Source organism: Scyliorhinus canicula, chromosome 5 (genome assembly GCF_902713615.1).
Source record: "Scyliorhinus canicula chromosome 5, sScyCan1.1, whole genome shotgun sequence".
Taxonomy (NCBI): Eukaryota; Metazoa; Chordata; class Chondrichthyes; order Carcharhiniformes; family Scyliorhinidae; genus Scyliorhinus; species Scyliorhinus canicula.
Genome location: NC_052150.1, coordinates 167,834,659 through 167,855,013, shown reverse-complemented (window position 1 = coordinate 167,855,013; position 20,355 = coordinate 167,834,659). Strand labels below are relative to the sequence as shown.

Below are 20,355 nucleotides of genomic sequence, written 5' to 3'. Positions count from 1 at the left end.
AAGAAAAACTGGAGGTGGATTAGTTTGATTTTTATTCCCAACATTCTCTGCTTTATTACAAAATAGGGTTTTTAAAATTACTATTATGCCGCTATTTGAATGGAAGGGAAGGGATACATCTGTGAATTTCTCGGAGCATTTTGATCATTAATCTGATTATATTGCACAAAATTGACTGTCTCTTACATGGACATTTTTTTATGACCTTGCTGATATTTACGCTTGAGCTTTGTAAACATTGGCTTCATTTCGGAAAGATTTCTAATCCTGCATCTGTCCCTGCCAAAAATAACCAAGAGCTAAAATTGGAGCTACTTCAAATTATCAGTAGACCTAAGAAAATTGACCTTTGTATATCAAGTAGGTGTCGCTGGTAGATGGGAAGGGTTTCCACTGTTGTTTATTGCCGAAACAGAAGGAAGGAAGCAAGAAGATTTGGGGTATTACACTTTTATGACTTAGTTTGATCCAGAACGTCGCTGTGAAGTGCTCAATCATGTGTCTGCCCAGAAAGGTAAGCAATACTTTCTATCTAAAATAGCAAGCAGCACTTCAATGTTTAGCCACCATAGAACACGCCAGTTACTTCTATAAAGTAAAGCAAACCTCCTTTCTAAGTTTAAAATGAGGATTAAAAGTGCTGAAGCCGAATTCTAACATTTGAGGTGCCATTATTAATGATGTTTTGGATTAAATTTAAAATACAATTATCTATGAATGCAAGATGGACCTTTGGATAATTTTATTTCAGGAACGCAGACCTTATTAATTAGTCACAAGTACAACTGAAAGAGGAACAAACTTGCATTTGTATACAATCTTTCATGGTCTAAGATTACCCCAAAGCATCCCACAGCCAGTGTAGTATTTTTGAACTGTGTTGTAATGCAGACTAGCACAACAAGTTTCCACAAATAACAGTAGCGTTTTATAGCAGAGAAAGAGACCCTTTGACCCACCGTATCTGTGTGAGCTATCAAACACTTATCTATTCTAATCCCAGTTTCCAGCCCTTGGTCTGTAACCTTGTATGCTATGGCCTTTCATGTGCTCATACAAATGTTTCTTTAATGTTGTGAGGGTTCGGACCTCTACCACCCTTTCAGCGTGACAATAAATGACCATATAATCTGTTTCGGTGGTATTGTATTGGCCAGGATACCAGGAGAACTCTCCTGCTCCTCGTCCAGTAGTGTCACACCATTGTTTACTTCCACCAGCAGGGTGCACAGGGCCTAAATTTACCATCTTGTCTGGAAGCCAGAACCTCTGACAGTGCAGGTCATCCTCAATACGACACGAAGTGTCAACTTAGATTATGTGCCCCGAGTTTCGAGAGTACTAGTTCTGATCATGACTGAGGGTGCTACCACAGAGGCAAGTCTGACACTTGCTTGGCATGTTATTATTTTAAGTTCAATTACTCAAATAAAAATATAGTCACCATTTTAGTCTTATTTTACTCTTATTCCCTTTGTTATCCCATTGCCTCCAAGATCTTCCCATCTCCCAGGAGTAGCGGCATGGTGGCACAGTGGTTAGCAGTGCTGCATCACAGTGCTGCCTCACAGCGGTTAAATTCCGGCCTGTGTGGAGTGTGCACTTTCTCCCCGTGTGTGCGTGGGTTTCCTCCGGGTGCTCCGGTTTCCTCCCACAGTCCAAAGATGTGCAGGTTAGGTGGACTGGCCATGCTAAATTGCCCGTAGTGTCCAAAGATGTACAGTTTAGGTTAGGTTATGGGGATAGGGTGGGTCAATGGGCTGATGTAGGGTTGGTGCAGATTCGATGGGCCGAATGATATCCTTCTGCAGGTTCTATGATTCTATGAGTGAGCTTGCAGGAGTGGTGGGGGAGGTGGGGGGGGGGGGGGGGGGGGGCTCCTACACCTGTCTTCTTCCTGCATTTGATGGCATTTTACCAGCAGCTGGGTAGGTGGCACATGGCCCTTAGGCCAATTCCCTTAAATAGCCAAATAATGGCATACACTGTTGGCCTGCCTGACACGTTTGGGAGTTCCCTCTCTCATGATTTCCCCCAGGGGAGGGGGGCATGCTATATTCCAAAACGGCTCCTGCAAGCCCACCGCATATATTTCTCTCCTTGACCTCCAGCAATACTTCTGGTCTGGGGCCTGCTGAGTCCCAGCTGTGACCGCCACTCCTGGTGGTACTGCTGGGATTGAAATTCCTGCCAGCCCTCCGATTGAGTGGAAGCTCTTGGAGGCAGGACATTCTATTTTTGGGGGGCCAAGAGTGAGAGTGTCAGCATTTAATAGTCCGAGATTCACAAAGTGGTGTCAGTGTTTCCAGGTCCAGCAGGAACAAGCACAACCTTGATGTTTTCGGCCAGTGGAAGGAGCCTTTGGCTCCATGTTATATCCTGGCCATAGTATTCTACAGCAACAAATGGAGTCATTTGAGTGATTTCACCTATGCCTGTTCTAGAACTTATCCTTGTTTGATTTCTCCCATCAAATGATAAGGTAGGGGGCTGGATTCTCTGATTCTGCGGCCATGTTCCCACGCCGGCGTGGAAACGGTGGTGTTTTATGCCAGAAGAAATGACGCACAACGGCCACTGATTCCCCGTTTTGCTGGGGGTTAGCAGGACAGCAGCATACTGCGTCCGGCCCTAGCTGCCAGTACACCCCGGAGAATTGCCAGGCCTCTGGCCACGCATGCACATGGCGGCAACCTGCAGCGGCCGCGCCGTACTACGTGACGGAGGCCGCTCGTGGACCCGACCCGCGAACTAGTGCGCCACTTCAGCCGGCTTGCGTGCCCCGGATAACCCCCCCCCCCCCACAGTGCCCCGAATCCCAAATAACGTCCCCCCCCTGCCCACGGATCGGCCCTCCCCCGACTGTGGCGGCGCTGGACTGAGTACGCGGCTGCCACGCCAAGTTCCCGATGGGTGGGATAATACGCGACCCACGCCGTCGGGAACTTGGCCGGTCAGAGGCGGAGCATCGGTGGAGGGCTCAGGCAATGTCCTGATGCCATCGATATGTGGCGCGGAGTACTCTCCGAGTATGCTGCTTTGGAGGGGGCAGAGCATCACGAAAGTGGCGCCGCCCCCGAGTTGGTCGGAATCGGGTATTCTCTGGCCGATCGGCGAACACGATTTTGCCGTCAGCGACCGGAGAATCCCGAACGTTCCTCCATTCATTCTCCTTACCCTGTTAAACATTTCCTTTCAAATATTTTCTACTTCGCTTTCAAAAGCTGTGATGAGTTCTTTCTCTCGAAGACCAGGCATTATCACTCCTTCAAAAAATCCACTCTTGACCTCGCCAGCTACCGTTCCATTTCAACCCTCCCTAGTCATTTGAAATCCTTCAACAGGTCATTGGCAATAAATCAGGGCGGGATTCTTCGAGCCTCTGCGCCGCAATCGCACTCAGCACGGGGTCAGAGAATGAGCATCAGACCTGTGATCGGGTCCGACACCGCCAATCGCCCGCGATTCGTCTGTGCTAATATCTTTCCTCAATATTGCATCAATATCTTTTTTAATCAACAATGCAACACCACCTTTACATTCCAACCAGTGTGTTATCTGAAATGAAATGAAAATGAAAATCACTTAATGTCACAAGTGGGATTCAAATGAAGTTACTGTGAAAATCCCCTAGTCGCCACATTCCAGTTCCTGTTCAGGGAGGCTGGTAAGGGAATTGAACCATGCTGCTGGCCTACCTTGGTCTGCTTTCAAAACCAGCGATTTACCATGCTAAACCAGCCCCTGATTTGAGTTTTGAACTAAAGATAAACAATGAGTTTCTTTTAACTCTCTTTTAACCTCTCCCTTTCTCTCCGCTCCCTAATTCACTTAACCCCCAACGTCAGTTGGAGATCTCATTTGCTCCGGATTAGCAGAAGTTTATTGGATAAGCATATGGATGATAAGGGCATAGTGTAGGTTAGATGGCCTTTAGTTTTTTTTCCATGTCGGTGCAACATTGAGGGCCGAAGGGCCTGTACTGCGCTGTATCGTTCTATGTTCTATGTTCTACGTCTGTGCCTTTAGAGGCACATCAGTAAACCACCTGCAAGAGGCTACAAGTTTCACTGCTGGTAACATGTTTGGGGGTTGTACTGTCTCTGGAAATGCCATCTTATGTTCTTTGATCTTGAACTTTTGAGTCCATCTTGTAATCCTCAGTGGGACCAGATTTGGCACTTCTGAAGGCTGAGATAATTTCCATGTGTTGCCTCGAAGCTTATCCTGGATCCCTTCAAAGTTGAGGATGCAAGATTCATCATTGTGACTCTCCACCTGCAGCTTTTCACATCGGTGACCTTATTTGGTGGTGACCGGAGGTAGGGTGAGAGGGGACAGTCCTGTGCTTGTCCAGATTTTTGTCCTGCTCCTAATGGAATTTAAGGACATTCCTGTGGACACTCACTAAAATAATGGTAGGAATTCTCCCGAATTGATGAACAACCAGCTCCACTGTTGAAATTAAAATAGAGATTGGATAGGATTAAATCAGAAAATGTAGGAGCAGAAGGAGGCCATTCAGCCCATTTAATCTCATAGAATCATGGAATTTACAGTGAAGAAGGAGGCCATTCGGCCCATTGAGTCTGCACCAGCCCTTGGAAAGAGCACCCTATCTAAGCCCACACCTGTACTCTATCCCAGTAACCCAGTAACCCCACCCAACCTTATTTTGGACACTAAGGGCAATTTAGCATGGCCAATCCATCTAACCTGCCCATCTTTGGACTGTGGGAGGATACCGGAGCACCTAGAGGAAACCCACGCACACACGGGGAGAACGTGCAGACTCCGCAGACCGTGACTCAAGCCGGGAATCGAACCTGGGACCCTGGAGCTTTGAAGCAAATGTGCTAACCACTGTGTGACCATGCTGCCCGTGATGATCTGCTCCACAATTCAGTGACGTCATGGCTGATCTGATGTCATAATCCTCAACTGCACTTTCCTGACTTAACCCCATAACTCTTGATTCCCTTACTGATTATAAATATGTTTATCTCAGCTCTAAACACACTTAACCCAGCTTCCACAGTTCCCTGCAGTAACAAATTTGGCAGATTCACTACCCTCTGAGAGAAGAAATTCCTCCTCACCTCCGTCTTAAATGGGCTACCCCTTACTCTGAGATTATGCCGCCTGGTCCGAGACTCTCCCGTAAGGGAAAATAACCTCTCTGCATCTACCCTGTCAAGCTCCCTCAGAATCCTGTATGTCTCAATAAAATTGCCTCTCATTCTTTTGAACTCCAATTAAATTCCAATGAGACTTTAATGTAGTTTCTGTTCAACTAGTCAGTACTTGCCTAATTGGCATTCAGTTACCGAACTCTTATTTTGTTATTGGAAAGTTGCCATTGACTGGTCAGAGCAAATGTGCTTCGCTGTGAAGGTTAATGAGATGGAAACAGCAATTAATCTAATTTTATTAGTAATATTGATGTAGCTGCTCAAAAGATGGATACAAAAGAAGATAGAAAGTATGGCAGGCTCCTCGGTTTGCCAAACCTAATCTCTCCACAGCCCTATTAAGGATGGAACCCAACCACTCAATCTTATAAGAAAGACAACCAATCATTGGTGCAGTGCAGGAGAAGATCAAACTCTGTAAAATGCCTCCCCATCTCCTGAAGACAATAATGCTTGCATTTAAAGTGCCTTTTCAGATTAGAACATCTTAAGCCACTTCCCATAACAAATTTGTTTGGAGTGAGGTGAATTTAGTTAATGTTTACTGATGCCAGCCTAAATCCTGATGTAATTAAATTATGGCTGATCACATTCCGCAGTTGTTTGATTTAATAGCACAAAATCCATGTTTTGTGAAAGAGTATTTTATCATCTCTGTACATTCCTATAGCTATTATTCAATAAAATGGCTACTTTTAAAAGGAGTTAATTGATATGTTATTAATTAGTAGGATGGTGGCATAGTGGTAATGTTACTGGAGGCTTGGGCTGATGCTCACGGTGTGAGTTCAAGTCACACCAAGGCAGCTGGGTGAATTTAAACTGGAATTCAAAAAGCAAATCTTATAAATGACGGTCATGAAACTACCGCATTGTCGTAAAAACTCACGTGGTTCAGTAATGTCCTTCACAATGGAAATCTGCCATCCTTACATGGCCTGACCTACATCTGCTTCCAGAACCATAGGAATGTGTTTGGTTCTGAACTGCCCTCTGAGATGGTGCAGCAAGCCACTCAGTTGGATAATATTGCCACAGAAAAATTGAGTAAGAATAAAAGCAAATGGATCATCCAGTATCAGCGAGGCACTGGAAAAGACAAAGGCACACCCTGTGTTGACCCTATGTCCTCCTCACAAACAATTGCGATATGTGGAAATATTGGGAAAGCTCTCCCACAGACTAGTCAAACAATTGCCTGACATGAGCAAACTCACCAAATCGTACCTTCCAGCCAATCTCCCAGGCTCCTTCATCACTATTCCTGGGAATATCCTGTCCCTCTGGCAGGACAAATATCCAGTGCAAACAACAAGAGGGATAGAGGACAGCCCTGTCTAGTCCCTCTTTGAAGAATAAAATTCATCGATCGTAAACTGTTAGTGAATACAGCTGCCACAGGTTATATAATAGTTGAATACACTTAAGAAAGTCCTCACCCAGACTTCCAGTGGTGACTATGAGGTGAATAGTCACACACGCGGTGGCTCCTTCCTGGGGATTTGGTTTTTTGGCCCTTTCTGCCCGGTTAGCAGGTGATTTTTGGGAGGAAATTGGTGATGAATGAGAGAATAAGATTCCGTCTTGCATATAATGCCAGGTGGATACAATACAAGACAAACGTCGGGCAAGGGATCCTTGTGGATTAGACGTTCCTTGAGTTCCAGAAGGGGAGAAAATGACGGAGGTTTCTGTGGCTTAGATGCCCCCTTGGTGGATGACCAAGATGTTGGTGGAATCCTTAACAAGCAAATTCAAGAAGCAGCGACAGGTGGTTGCTGAGGATCTGGTGAAAACGATTGAGGGAGCTGTGGCTCCTTTTCAGACATTCTTGGACAAAGTAGATCAGCAGATAGAGGTACATGAGGGGATGATCAAGAAGGTGCAGGAGGCACTCACTGACCATAGTCATTGGATTGTCTCTTTGAGGCAGGGGTGGCATGCTGGCAGAGGAGTGGAGGGCAGGAGGGCATTAAACGCCAAGGTTGATGATCTGGAGAATCACTCCAGACGGCAGAACTTCTGAATTATTGAGCTACCGGAGGACCTTGAAGGTACACGTACCATGGATTACATCTCTAAGATGTTTGGAGAGTTGATGGGGGAGGGGATCTTTCCAACCCCTCTTGAGTTGGACTGCGCCCATTGACCATTGAGGCAGAAGCTCAGATCGATGGAGCCATCACGGGCAATAATAGGCAGGTTCCATAGATACCTGGACAAGGAGCAAGTCCTCAGATGGGCAAAGGACCATTGAGATGGTTGATGGGAGGGCTATGCCATCAGAATATCCAAGGAGTTGGCAAGTAGGTGTGCTGTGTTTAATGAGGCAAAGGTGCGCTCTGTAGGAACAAACTGAGATGGTGTACCCAGGTTGCCTTCAGGTCACCGACAAGGACAGAGATTATTAATTCAATGCACTGGAGGAAACAAATGACTTTGTTAATAGACACGGGTTGGGAGGGAACTAAAATATTTGAGGATCATGGTCTTTGCTGGTCGTTTATTGTTAAAGTCTTCTGTATTTGTATTTTGGTGTGAGATTGCTGTAAAGGTGAGGGAAGGGTGTGGTGTTGTTATGGGGCTTGTTGGTGGGGGTCGTATCTGTGTCAAATTGAAAGTTGCTTGTTGCATTGTTGGTGTTGTTTGGCTGGGGATTTGGGTGTTACTCTCTTTTTTCTTTTCTTCCTATAATGTTTGGTATTAAAGTTGGGTTTGGGTAGGGGCTGATTGTTGATTCAATGTTTGAGAGACTTTGGGCGCGATTCTCCGCTTCCGGGCGGCTTCGGGAAGGCCGTCGTGAGCTCGGCCGAGTTTCACGGCGGTTCTACACGGCCCTGTTCACGAGCCCCGGAAATGGGCTAGGAGCAGGGCCGCAGGAACCACGTGGGCGATGACGCCAGAAGCCAGCGACGCCCGAATGACGGCAGAATAACGCCGCTCCGCGTCGTAAAAAGGCGCGAGTGACGAAAACAACTGAGGGGGAGAAGATGACGGAGCCATGGAGGGCCGCCCCGAGGTTCGGGGAGACTGACCTCGAGACCCTCCTCGATGAGGTGGAGCAACGGAGGGGTATAATCTGCCCTAGAAGAGGGCATCGCCACCCTGCCAGCATTGTGCGACGGGCCTGGCGTGAGGTGGGCACGGCAGTGAGTGCTGTGGGGCAGACCCCTCGGTCTGGGGAGCAGTGCCGGAAGAAGCTCCAGGTCCTCACCAGGACTGCCAGGGTAAGTGCCAAGAGGGTGCCCCCGGGTCACAACAATCCCCCCCCCCCCATCCAAGTCCCTCATCACCCACCTCCCCCGGGCATGAGGGGGCGCGAGAGTGAGTGGAGGGTGGTTAACCAAGTTGTCACAGACCCACATGAGCGCTGCGACCCCCTGGAGAGATGCCATGGTTTAGCTGCAACTGTCCCCCCAACCTGTGCCAATATCTGAACGCCCTGATGTTCCCTGCCGAATTGTGATGATCTATCTATGCCCCCCCCAAACAGGACAAGACTGCTCACAACAGCCGGGAGCGCAACAGAACCGGAGGGGGTTCACCCGTTATGCACCCCCTGACAGTGTTTGAGCAGAGGGCACTGGACCTTGCTGGGGGACCTGGCACCCGGGAGGTCGCGCAATGCGAGGTTGGCCGTGCAGAACCAAGTGAGACAACCCTGATGACAACCCCCCGCCCCCAGCCCATCCTCTCTCCCCTCACACTCTACCCACTGGACCCCCCCTCCTCTCTCCCCTCACACTCTACCCACTGGACCCCCCCCTCCTCTGTCCCCTCACACTCAGCCCACTGGACACCCCATCCTCTGTCCTCTCATACTCAGCCCACTGGACCCCCCATCCTCTCTGCCCTCACACTCAGCCCACTGGACCATCCAACGCCCGGCCGAGCGTGTCTAAATAACCCCGTCTTATTCTGTTCCCTAGGGTGTGCTGCCCGTGTCGCGTCTTTTTGTCCGACGTCATTTCGTCCAACGACACTTCGTCCACGTCTTTTCGTCCAACGTCTTTTTGTCCGCCCGTCTTTTGGTCCAACGTCACTTCGTCCAATTAACCAATTGCAAATCAACTCCGTATAAAAGCATTTAATTGATAGAAAGCAGGCACAATACAGCAAGTGAATTTAATTGCTAAAATGCAAGTAATTGATGAAATTCAAGTAAAATGCAAGCTTAAAAATGCAGTTAAAAAGTTAAAAAATCTAAAAATGCAGTTAAAAAGATCTAAAAGTTTACTATTGATGAATTCCCGAAATTACTTAAAATTGATGTAAATTGTGAGCAACATTCCTCAAGAAATCAATTTTCGCTGTGGGATCATATTCAACGACCAATCTTTTGAGGCGTTCAGTTATTTTCTTATATCGCGTACATGAAGTCGCCTGATCCCCCCGAAGAATTTGAGCCTTTTTGCCTATTATTAACCCTTCCTCTTCCTTCAGAATTTTGATTAACCTCCAGATATTCAAATGAGCTCCACCCGCCGAACGCTTTATCGCAGAATGAAACCCCTCAGCAGCATTATTTGTTCTCGGTAGATCTTGTAGAACACGCTGATTAACATTCCATACAGCTGTCGGGAACGTAGGTGTTTCTCTCCTTCGTCTGGCACCACGTCCTCTCACAATGCCTATGTAAGTCAAGTCGAAGTAAACGATGAATTCAGCAGGTATTTCTTCATCGTCTATCAAATCTTCATAAGCCTCTTCGACATCTTCAACGGGGAGGAAAGCTAATGCTGAAAAACATCGAATTTTAAGACAGAATTCAGAGTCTGTGTTGTATTTTTCTTTGAGACCTAAATCGGTAATTTTTCGAAACACAGATTGGCTCAAATGAAACAAACATGCCACGACAGATGCATTAAGGAATGATGAATTAATTGCCTTGTGAACTGCAGCTTCGAAATCTGCCATGATATCAATCGGATCTGCATCAGGTTGCATAATTTTCAATTGGTCAAAGAATAATTCGTATGTCTGCTTCCTTTTATTCGGCAGTAATGCAAAGACCCGTGGTAGACTGCTACCTTTAACTTGTACATGAATGCAGAACAGTTGAAACCACTGTTGTGGCACAATCTTGAATGTTCCATCACATGCCCAATGACGATATGATGCTAAATCCTGAAGAGCACTTTCTGATGCGAATACTAGTAAGCGCTGTTGATCCTCGACGCCCGAATCGAACCTCAGAAACTGCTCGCCATTGTCAAGCTTGCAATATTTGTCAGGTATTTCAAAACCGTGTCTAGCCGCTGGATTAGCGGGAAATCCAGAATTTTTTTGTCGGCACCTTTGAATAGTCCTTGAGACGACGGGCAGCCTTGGGAGTTGAGAGCAGGTATTTTCTGATAGCTGCGTAAACTTGGCCGCTAGAATGCTACGCGAACTTGCTGCTATGTTTTCCACTGCTTCATGCTTTATTTCTGCAACTGCTTTTCTAGCATTTAACGAATCGACATCAGCTGGATGAAGGTGCTCATTAGAGAAATAAATAATTTTAGGCTCATTGTTTTCCGTGACCGTGTGAATCCGCACTGAACATAGCCTTCTTTTCTCACATCTCCAGTATTCTTTTCCTAGGTTTGCACTGCTCGAATGAAAATCATAGATATAGTTATTTCCATCAGCCACCTTCCGCTTACTCTTCATTGACACAATGAACTTTGCCATTTCGGGATGGGCGAATTCGGGATTAGGAAAGAGACAGATAATATCTATCCTTTAACGAGGCTCGTTAAAGGGGAGAGAACGATAATAACTATCCTTTAACGAGGCTCGTTAAAGGAAAGAGGCCGGTAATAAAGATCCTTTATTGTATATTATGTGCATTAGAGAAGATTTCCATGTACAAAGTTAAAGTGGAGTGGTGCTACTAAGCAAGTTACTAAAAGTCAAGTTACAAAAAGTCTTTGACAAAAAAAATCATCCAGCAAAAACACGAAAAAAGTCACAAAAAATCTTTGACGAAAAAAATCACCGGACAAAATGACGTTGGACCAAAAGACGGGCGGACAAAAAGACGTTGGACGAAAAGACGTGGACGAAGTGTCGTTGGACGAAATGTCGTCGGACGAAAAGACATAGCACCGTGCTGCCGAACATCCAGGGCCGTCTGCTGCCACACACAGCCGAACATCCGCCACCACCACCGCACCCAGGGCCGCACACCAGAGGGTGGCAGCAGGTCAGCCAGGAGTGCCATCCTCCCAACCTGGGACTGTCGAGCAGGGCGCACACATGACGGCGACACACTCAGCAGACTCACATGAGGGAGAAGAAGACATGGGCCGCGTGCGCCATGAGGCCGGATATGATTGGGACGACGACACTGCGGATATAATGATGGACGAGGACCTAGAGTTTGCGGCACTGCTGTCTCCCACACCATCCACCATCCCAGAGACACTCACCTCGGTTGGCCAATTAAGTGATGAGGCTCCTGGGTCACAGTCTGGTGTGCACCACACAGCTGAGCCGGTACAGCAGGTGGAGGTCGGAGCAGCCGAGGGGCTGGACGGTCGGAGGGCAGCCCAGGCCCAGCATCCAGCTGGCGGCCAGACGTTTCCTGGATTCCTGGATTTACTCGACCCACCTGGACAGCCAATGCATTTTGAAACCCAGGGACGCAATGAAGGGATGAGGGCCGTCTTCCAGGAGCAGGGAGTGGTGCCGCTCATGGCAGCCACCTAGGCCGACACCGCACGGGTGGCATCCGCAGTCAAGGCAATGGGTGAAACGGTTTTGGCCATGGGTCAGGTTCTGCAAGGCATTGGGCTTAATGTGCACGCGTCATCCTCGGCCCTGGACAGGGTTGCCCTCTCACAGGCAGCAATGCGCCAGAGCCAACATGACATTGCCGGCGTGCTACGGGCCCTGGCCGAGTCTCAGCAGCCATGGCCCAGTCCCAGCAGGCCATGGCACAGTCCCAGCAGGCCATGGCACAGTCCCAGCAGGCCATGGCACAGTCCCAGCAGTCAGTCGCGGAGAGCATCAGCCGCCTGACACACGTGCTGGATGGCGTCGCGCACTCACAGGTTGAGGTCGCACAGTCCCTGGTGGGAATGTCTCACTCTCTGGACATTCGGACACTGGTCGATACGGTTGCAGGCCTCCAGGACTGGCAGCGCCAGGTGTCAGTGGGGCGACGGGGCACCTCCCCGTTCGCACCTCCATCCCACAGTGAGGCCCGGGGGCCACCTGGCTCCCCGAGGGAGGAGGAGGTTCTGGGGCCCGTCCCATTAACTCCATCACAGGACGTCCCTGAACGCTCGGCCTCCCACCGTCCCATCCATGGTGCATCGGGTGGGCAGTGGGCAGAGCAGGGTGGCACCACGTCATCCGAAACGCCTGCGAAGCAGCCTGGCCCATCAAGGCCGGGTCGCCCCAGGAAACGAGTGCCGACGGGGAGACATATCGCGGGGCATGACTTTCAGCAGTCCACCTCCACTCCTGCTGTATCATCTGGGGATTCACTTAGACGTAGTGGTAGGGCCCGTAAGGCAATGAAGAGGGACACATAGTAAGTTGGCACGGGTGAAGGGCACAGATTCGTTGTAGGGGCTAGGGCATCTGTACATAATGTTAACCATTAAATTCACTGTTGCACAGAGCTTGTAAGACTGTGGGGCAGTTGTGTGCTGACCGTCTGTGCGACTGGCGATGCAGGTGGTAGTGTTGGTGTTCAGCGGTGACGTCGCGTGCGGCGCGTGAATCTTGCTGCCACCAACGTGTCGCGTGCCCGCTGTCCTCACCAGTGCCGTCGTGCAGCCTCCTGGACATTACCAGCATGCGGGTCATGTCTGCGTGCTGCGCCCGACACTCCACCAACCTCCTCCTCCTCCTCCTCCTCATCCTCCTCCGTGTTGGCACCACTGCCGCTGGCTTCTCCCTCCGCCTCCTGCAGCAGGTCATCTCCCCTCTGCATCGCAATGTTGTGCAGCGCACAGCAGACCACAACAATGCGAGCGACCCTCTCAGGCTGGTACTGCAGGGACCCTCCGGAGCGGTCCAGGCACCTGAATCTCATTTTCAGGAGACCAAGGCAGCGCTCCACCACATCCCTGGTTGCTGCATGGGCCTCATTGTAAAAGGTCTCCGCGTTGGTCTGAGGCCTCCGTATGGGCGTCATCAGCCAAGACCTCAGTGGATAACCCCTGTCTCCCAGCAACCAGCCCCTCAGCCGGGGGGGGGGGGGGGGGGGGGGGGGGGGGGGCATCCCTCAAACATAGCAGGGATGTACGACTGCGCCAGTATGTACGCATCATGCACACTGCCAGGGAACCTAGCGCACACATGCATGATCTTCATGTGGAGGTTGCATACCACCTGGATATTTATGGAGTATGTCCCCCTCCTGTTTGTGAAAACCTCCCTGTCCCCTGCAGGCGAGCGCATGGGGACGTGAACACAATCAATGACCCCCTGCACCATCGGTATCCCGGTCACATTGGCAAATCCACGAGCTCATGAATCTTGATTTGCTCGGTCCTCGGGAAAGGTGATGTAGCGGTCGGCGATGGCAAACAGGGCGTCGGTCACATCCCGGATGCACCTGTGCACCGATGCCTGCGATATCCCGGAGAGGAGCCGGTTGCATAAAAGTTCAGTGCCACCATCACCTTGACGGCAACCGAGATCGCGTGTCCTCCTCCCGTTCCACGTGGGGCGAGGTGCGCCACGAGGTGACAGATATGTGTCACCGTCTCTCTGCTCAACCGAAGTCTCCTCCTGCAGGTGATGTCCGTGATGTGACCATCAATTCACGAGACACGTGCTTTAGGATGTGAACAGTGGTTTTAATCAACTTACAACAGAGCCAGCCTGTAACACGATGAACTCCAGATGAACTGGTGGCTGGCTCTTCGGCATCATCCTTTATACGTCAGTCTAGGGGGAGGAGCCGTGGTTGGAGCCAAGGGTGGAGTCCAAGTACAAACTCGTGTACATTCCCAGTGCAACTCCCCTAGTGGTAGGGCAACGCAACTGCTCGTATGTCGAGCTTACAGTGACATGGTAGAATATATATTACAGTGTGAATTACATTCACCACATTCACCCCCTACAAAAAAAACAAGTCTGGCGGGGGTGGTGGTTCACAGGTTGAGTCTGTCCGGTGGTCGAGTCGTCCACTGCGATCTACGGAGCACCGGGGTTGCAGCCTCTTGTGGTGGCTGGATGAGTGTTGTGGGTTGGGGTATGATGGCAGACTCCAGGGGTGATTCCGTCCGAGCTTCGTACCCGTCTGGTTCGACTGGGGACTGGGCGCTGGGAGCTAGCTGGCGCGGGCGCGTGAAACAAATGTAGCGAGCTAGTAGGTGTTGGGGCACGGGGGGATGGTTGAGTGGGATGTAGTGTGAGGGGTACCTCTGTAGTGGTAGTGGGGGTGCTGGATCCTGCGGGTGTTAGGTTCTGGAGGGATACAGTGTCCTGACAGCCGTCAGGGAACACTACGAAAGCGTACTGGGGGTTTGAGTGGAGCAGGCGTACCTTCTCTACAAGGGGGTCAGTTTTGTGCACCCTGACGTGCTTCCTGAGGAATACGGGGCCCGGTGTCTTCAGCCATGCAGGGAGAGAGACCCCCGTGGTAGTGCCCCTGGAAAAACTAAGGAGCCGCTCATGAGGGGTCTGGTTGGTCGCGGTACATAAGAGGGACCTAATAGCGTGGAGTGCGTCTGGGAGGGCTTCCTGCCAATGGGAGATTAGGAGATTCCTGGACCAGAGGGTCAGTAGGACGGTCTTCCAGACCGTCGCATTCTCTCTCTCCATCTGCCCGTTCCCCCTGGGGTTATAGCTTGTAGTCCTGCTCGAGGCGATGCCCTTGTCACACAAACCCGCCTCCCATCCATTGACTCTGCCAACACCTACTGCTGCCGTTGACAAATGGGCAGCATAATCAAAGACCCCTCCCACCCGGGTTATTCTCTCTTCCATCGGGAGGAAGGTACAAAAGTCTGAGAACACACACCACCAGATTCAAAGACAGCTTCTTCCCCGCTGTTAACAGGCTCTTGAATGGCCCTCTTATGGACTGAACTGATCTCTCTACACATCTTCTTTACTGTTGTAGCTCTACATTCAGTATGCTTCACCTGATGTCTATGTCAATATATTTACATTGTGTATTTATCATATGTCATTTGGTTTTTCATGTATGGAACGATCTGCTTGGACTGTACGCAGAACAATACTTTTTACTGTACCTCAGTACATGTGACAAGAAATCTAAATCCAAATCTAAATTTAATAAGATGTTTGAGGCCTTTTGCCATGGGCTATATAAGTCTGAGCCTCTGGGGAGAATTCAATATTGTTAAACTTTTTGATGGGTTAATCCTCCCGGAGGCGATACAGGACAGAAGGCAGGAGCTGGAGGTGCTGATTGGACTGGAAATCATGAATTATATTTGTTTAATTCCAGATGGATGCCCAATCAAATTTTATAAACAGTTTGCTGGTCTGTTGGTTCCACTTCTGTGCGATACGTTCAATGATTTTCTGTCCCGAGGGGTGTTACCAGCCGCGCTGGCGCAGGCATCGATTTCTTTGACTCTGAAAAGGGAAGAGGATCCTACAGAGTGAGGGCTATACGGGGCTATTTCTCTGCTAAACGCTCGTTAAGGTGTTGGTGACTCGTTTGAAACCCTGCCTGCCGGAGGTGATTTCGGAGGAGCAGACAGGATTTGTTCAGAGATGGCAGTTGTTGCCCAACATTAGGATATTGCTGAATATGGTGTTGTCGCCTTTCTCAGTCATCAGAGTCAGAGGTAATTATTTTGATGGATGGGGGAAAAGCATTCGACAGGGTTGAGTGGAGGTGCGAGATTTGGGGGCGGTTTGGCTTTGGGCCAAAATTTACATCTTGGATTAGGCTTTTGCATTGGGCTTTTGCATTGGGCCCCCACTGCCAGCGTTCGCCCTGATCCTCTGAGCCCAGGGTACTTTCTGCTGAACAGGGGTACAAGACAGGTATGCCCATTATCTCCGTTGTTGTTTGTTTTTAGCGATCGAGCCGCTAGCCATTGCACCGAGGTTGTCTACCAGTTGGAGGGGCATAGAGCGTGAAGGGAGAGAACATAGGGGGCAGAATTCTCCGCAATGGCCGACGCAGTCGTGAAACCCGGAGTGCTGCACGACGGCGTCGGTGGCAACTCCTCGCCCCCTATTCTCCCCCCCCCCCGGGGGCTAGGAGCGGCGTTGCGAAGAACTCGGCCGCCGGGCCTTGATGCTGGCGTCAAGGCGGCGTGCCGAGAATGACGCGGCCAGCGGCGCCTAATGACGCCAGCCGCGCATGCGCAGGTTGGCCGGCTCCAACCTGTGCATGCGCGGTTGCTGTCTTCCCCTCCGCTGCCCCGCAAAACCAAAGAGTGCGTCTCTTGGAGACGCCAGCCCGACGATCGGTGGGCACCGATCGCGGGACAGTCCCCTCCCGAGCACGACGGTGGTGCTCAATCCCCTCTCCGCCCCCCACAGGCCCCAAACTCACCTTTCGCGCGCTGTTCACGCCGGCAGTGACCAGGTGTGGTTGCCGCCAGTGTGAACAGGTCGGGAACGGCAGGCCGCTCGGCCCATCCGGGCCGGAGAATCGCGGGTCGCCGTGAAAAATGGTGACCCGCAATTCTCCGAGCGGCGTGTCACAAATCACGACACGCCTTTTTGGGGGGGTGCCAGAGCGTCCCTCCCGCGATTCTCCCACCCGGCCTGGCGAGCGGAGAATCCCGCCCAGGGTGTCATTATTTGCAGATGATTTGCTGTTAAACATCATCGGCCCACTTTCCAATGTGGGGGAGATAATGAAGGTGCTCAGGGAGCTTAGCCCCTTGCCAGGTATAAGCTAAACCAGGGCAAGAGTGAATTTTTTCCGGTGAACCCCCAGGAGAGAGGAGCAGATCTGGGGAGGCTACCGTTACGTCTGGACAGGACTAATTTCCAATATCTGACAATTCAGATGGCCCAAAATTGGGCCTTGCTTCATAAACTTAACTTGGCCAATCTGGTGGATGGGGTGAAGGCTGATTTGAAGAGGTCGGATGCCCTTCCTTTGACCTTGGCAGAAGAGTACAGAAGTGAAGATAAATATTCTCCCAAGGTTTCTGTTTCTCTCCCAGTGTCTCCCAGTCTTTCTCTCTAAGGATTTCTTTGGCAGGGTCAATAAGTTAATATCTATTTTGTATGGGTGGGTAATCCCTCGGATTCACAAGACATTTCTGTAAATGGATAGACAATCGGGGATGTTGGCACTACCTAATCTGCTGTCTTATTACTGGGTGGCAAACGTTGAGAAGGAGTGAGGGGGGGGGTGGTTTAAGGATGCGGAATCTATGTGGGGCTGGATGGGTGGCTGGTGGAGACTTTGTGCATAGGATCGCGTCTGAGAGCCCTTGTTACTGCTCCACTCCATTTCTCTCTGGGATAATTTTCGTTAATCCCATGGTAATAGCCTCTTTGAGCATTTTGGGGCAATTTAGGCAACATTTTAAATTAGACCCTATGGCGCTTTTGGCGCCAATTTGCAGGAACCATAGGTTTGTGCCATCTGTTTTAAATTCAATGTTCAGGGCATGGGAGAGGGAGGGGTTGGCAAGGTTTAAGGGTAGGTTTGTTGGTCCCGATGAGCTTTTGCAGAAGTTCCAGCTCCTGAGGGGGAATGTATTCAGATAAGATCAGGTGTACAATTTTGTATGTAAGGAGCTTCCTTCATTGCCCCTGGTAGCGGCACTCTCGCTTATGGATACGGTCCTGTCCTTGGACGAGCCACGGGTGGGAAGGATCTCAGACATTCATGGGCAGTTGTTGGCAACCGAGCAGGCATCACTGGAAGAAGTAAAGAAGAAATGGGAGGATGAGCTGGTCTTCGGGGGAGGGGGGGAGCGATGAACTGGGACACTTCATAGGGTTTACGTCACCTCCTTGTGTGCAAGGTTAAGTCTCATACAGGTGTGAGCGGTGCTCTATATTCTGGTCCTGCCCCAAGCTTGTTCATTTTTGAGTCTCCTTTTTGTAACAATGTCAAGGATTCTGGGTGTTAAACTGGAGCCCTGCCCATTGATGGAGTGTTGGACTCGCCAATGCTGAAGACAGGGACGAAGGCAGATGTCTTGGACCTAGCCTCGCTAATAACCCAGAGGTGAGCCTTGCTTGGGTGAAGATCTCTGGTGCCACCTGAGGCTTTGGCCTAGTTAGGGGACCTGATAAAATTTCTGTACCCAAAGGGCAGCACGGTAGCATTGTGGATAGCACAATGGCTTCACAGCTCCAGGGTCCCAAGTTCGATTCCAGCTTGGGTCACTGTCTGTGTGGAGTCTGCACATCCTCCCCGTGTGTGCATGGGTTTCCTCCGGGTGCTCCGGTTTCCTCCCACAGTACAAAGATTACAAAGATGTGCAGGTTAGGTGGATTGGTCATGATAAATTGCCCTTAGTGTCAAAATTGCCCTTAGTGTTGGGTGGGGTTACTGGCTTATGGGGATAGGGTGGGTATGTTGACCTTGGGTAGGGTGCTCTTTCCAAGAGCCGGTGCAGACTCGATGGGCCGAATGGCCTCCTTCTGCACCGTAAAATTCTATGAACTATAAGATCAACTATGCGATGAGTAGGTCGGTGGATGGGTTTTACTCAAGGTGGCAGCTGTTCAATGTCTTTTTCAAGGAGCTGGTCACCATCAGCTGTTAGGGGATGGGGGAGTGTTGGTCAGTCTATTAGGGTTTCCTTTGTGGAGGGCAGGGGCGGGTCCTGGGGGGGGGGGGTAGTCTTGGTATAAACTGGGTTGGGGTGGGTTGTGTTGGGGTTATTGTTGTAATATTGAAATTAACCTCCTTCGACAATTGCCTGTTGAGTGCCTTCTTATACTTCTCCTCTGCTTCTGTTGGACAAACTTCCAGCCGGAGCTGGCTCTCCAACATCTTACGTCTTTTATCAGCCGTGGAAGAAATAATCAGCCCTCCAGCATAAACCTTACACATCTCCCGTGAAATAGAAGGGGAAATACAGGGGTCGAGTTGCCTGAGAGAAAAAAACTCAAACTCTTTTTTTAAACTGCATGGTTGTGGTGAATCACAGTAGCGTAATTCACACTGTATTACACATGTTGCACTATGTCTCTGTAAGCTCGGCACACGAACAGTTGCGCTGCTCTGCCACTAGGGGGAGATTCACTGGGAGTTTACGGGAGTTTGTACTGGGCTCCAACCTTGGCTCCACCCACGACTCCTCCCCCTAACTGGAAGTATAAAGGTTGATGCTGAAAGCCTGCCTGTCAGTTCATCTGGAGTTCATCGTGTCACAGGCAGGCTCTGTTGTCAGACGATTAAAACCACTGTTCACTTCTAACCATGTGTCAAGTGAATTGATGGTGTCAAGTGAATTGATGGTCTCATCAATGGTAAAATATGTATCTCTTGTCAGGGAGACATCAAACCACCATGTTCTTCACCCAGGGGTTGGGGGTGTGTGGGCATGTACATTGGGGCGGGGGGTGGCAGGGGTGGGGGGAAGGTGCGCGGTAGCATTCAACAAAAGTTCCAAGAAAATGGGGATATGGTCTGAGATTAAATTGCTACCTTAGTGCAGAAAGACACCACGTACTATCTCCATCGGCACAAAGAAGGAAGCAATTTTAGTATGACACTGATGAGGAGCTGAATAGAAAGTAAATTCTCTATCCCCAGAGTGTAGGGTCCTCCATATATCCCACCTCCTCACATGCTGAGGGCATGGCCCTAGTTAGAGAGTCGAAGGGTTCCTAGTAACCGGTGTAAAAGTCCTTCATGTTATTTCCTTTGACCCGTTTCTTTTATTTCATTATTTTTGATCCGTGGATCCATAATTGGGAAGTGCCTTTCAGGAGAAGACTCAAGCTGAAGCAGCCTGCTTGTCAGGACATTGTGTTCCTAGGTTTAATGCTTGGAGAGAGGAGGCCAGACTCTTCGGCACTGAGTGGATCCTAGGCACCAGTTTTGGAGGAAGTTGGTTCATTTGGCTAACTGGCTACCAGTGGGTTGGCCAGGGATGGTGTTCTGCCTGACAACAGTCAGTCATTGGTTCCTGCGTGAGACTTTCTGAGAGAACTGGCAGAAGTGTTTAGGGCTTGAAAATGAAAGGAACAGCCTCTCGCTGCTGAAATGAAGAACTGCTTTACTCTCAAACTAGTGAGTGCCTCACAC

General features: G+C 49.9%; 1 protein-coding gene across 1 annotated transcript in view; it reads left to right on the top strand.

The window, feature by feature from the left end:
• Positions 1-490: 490 nt before the first annotated feature.
• Positions 491-20,355, top strand: part of rsu1 (Ras suppressor protein 1) — a 239,121-nt gene continuing 219,256 nt past the window's right edge. The window contains exon 1 of the mRNA XM_038798028.1: positions 491-514. Coding sequence (XP_038653956.1) covers positions 497-514 — 18 coding nt within the window. The 5' untranslated portion in view covers positions 491-496. The remainder of the gene's footprint in view (positions 515-20,355) is intronic.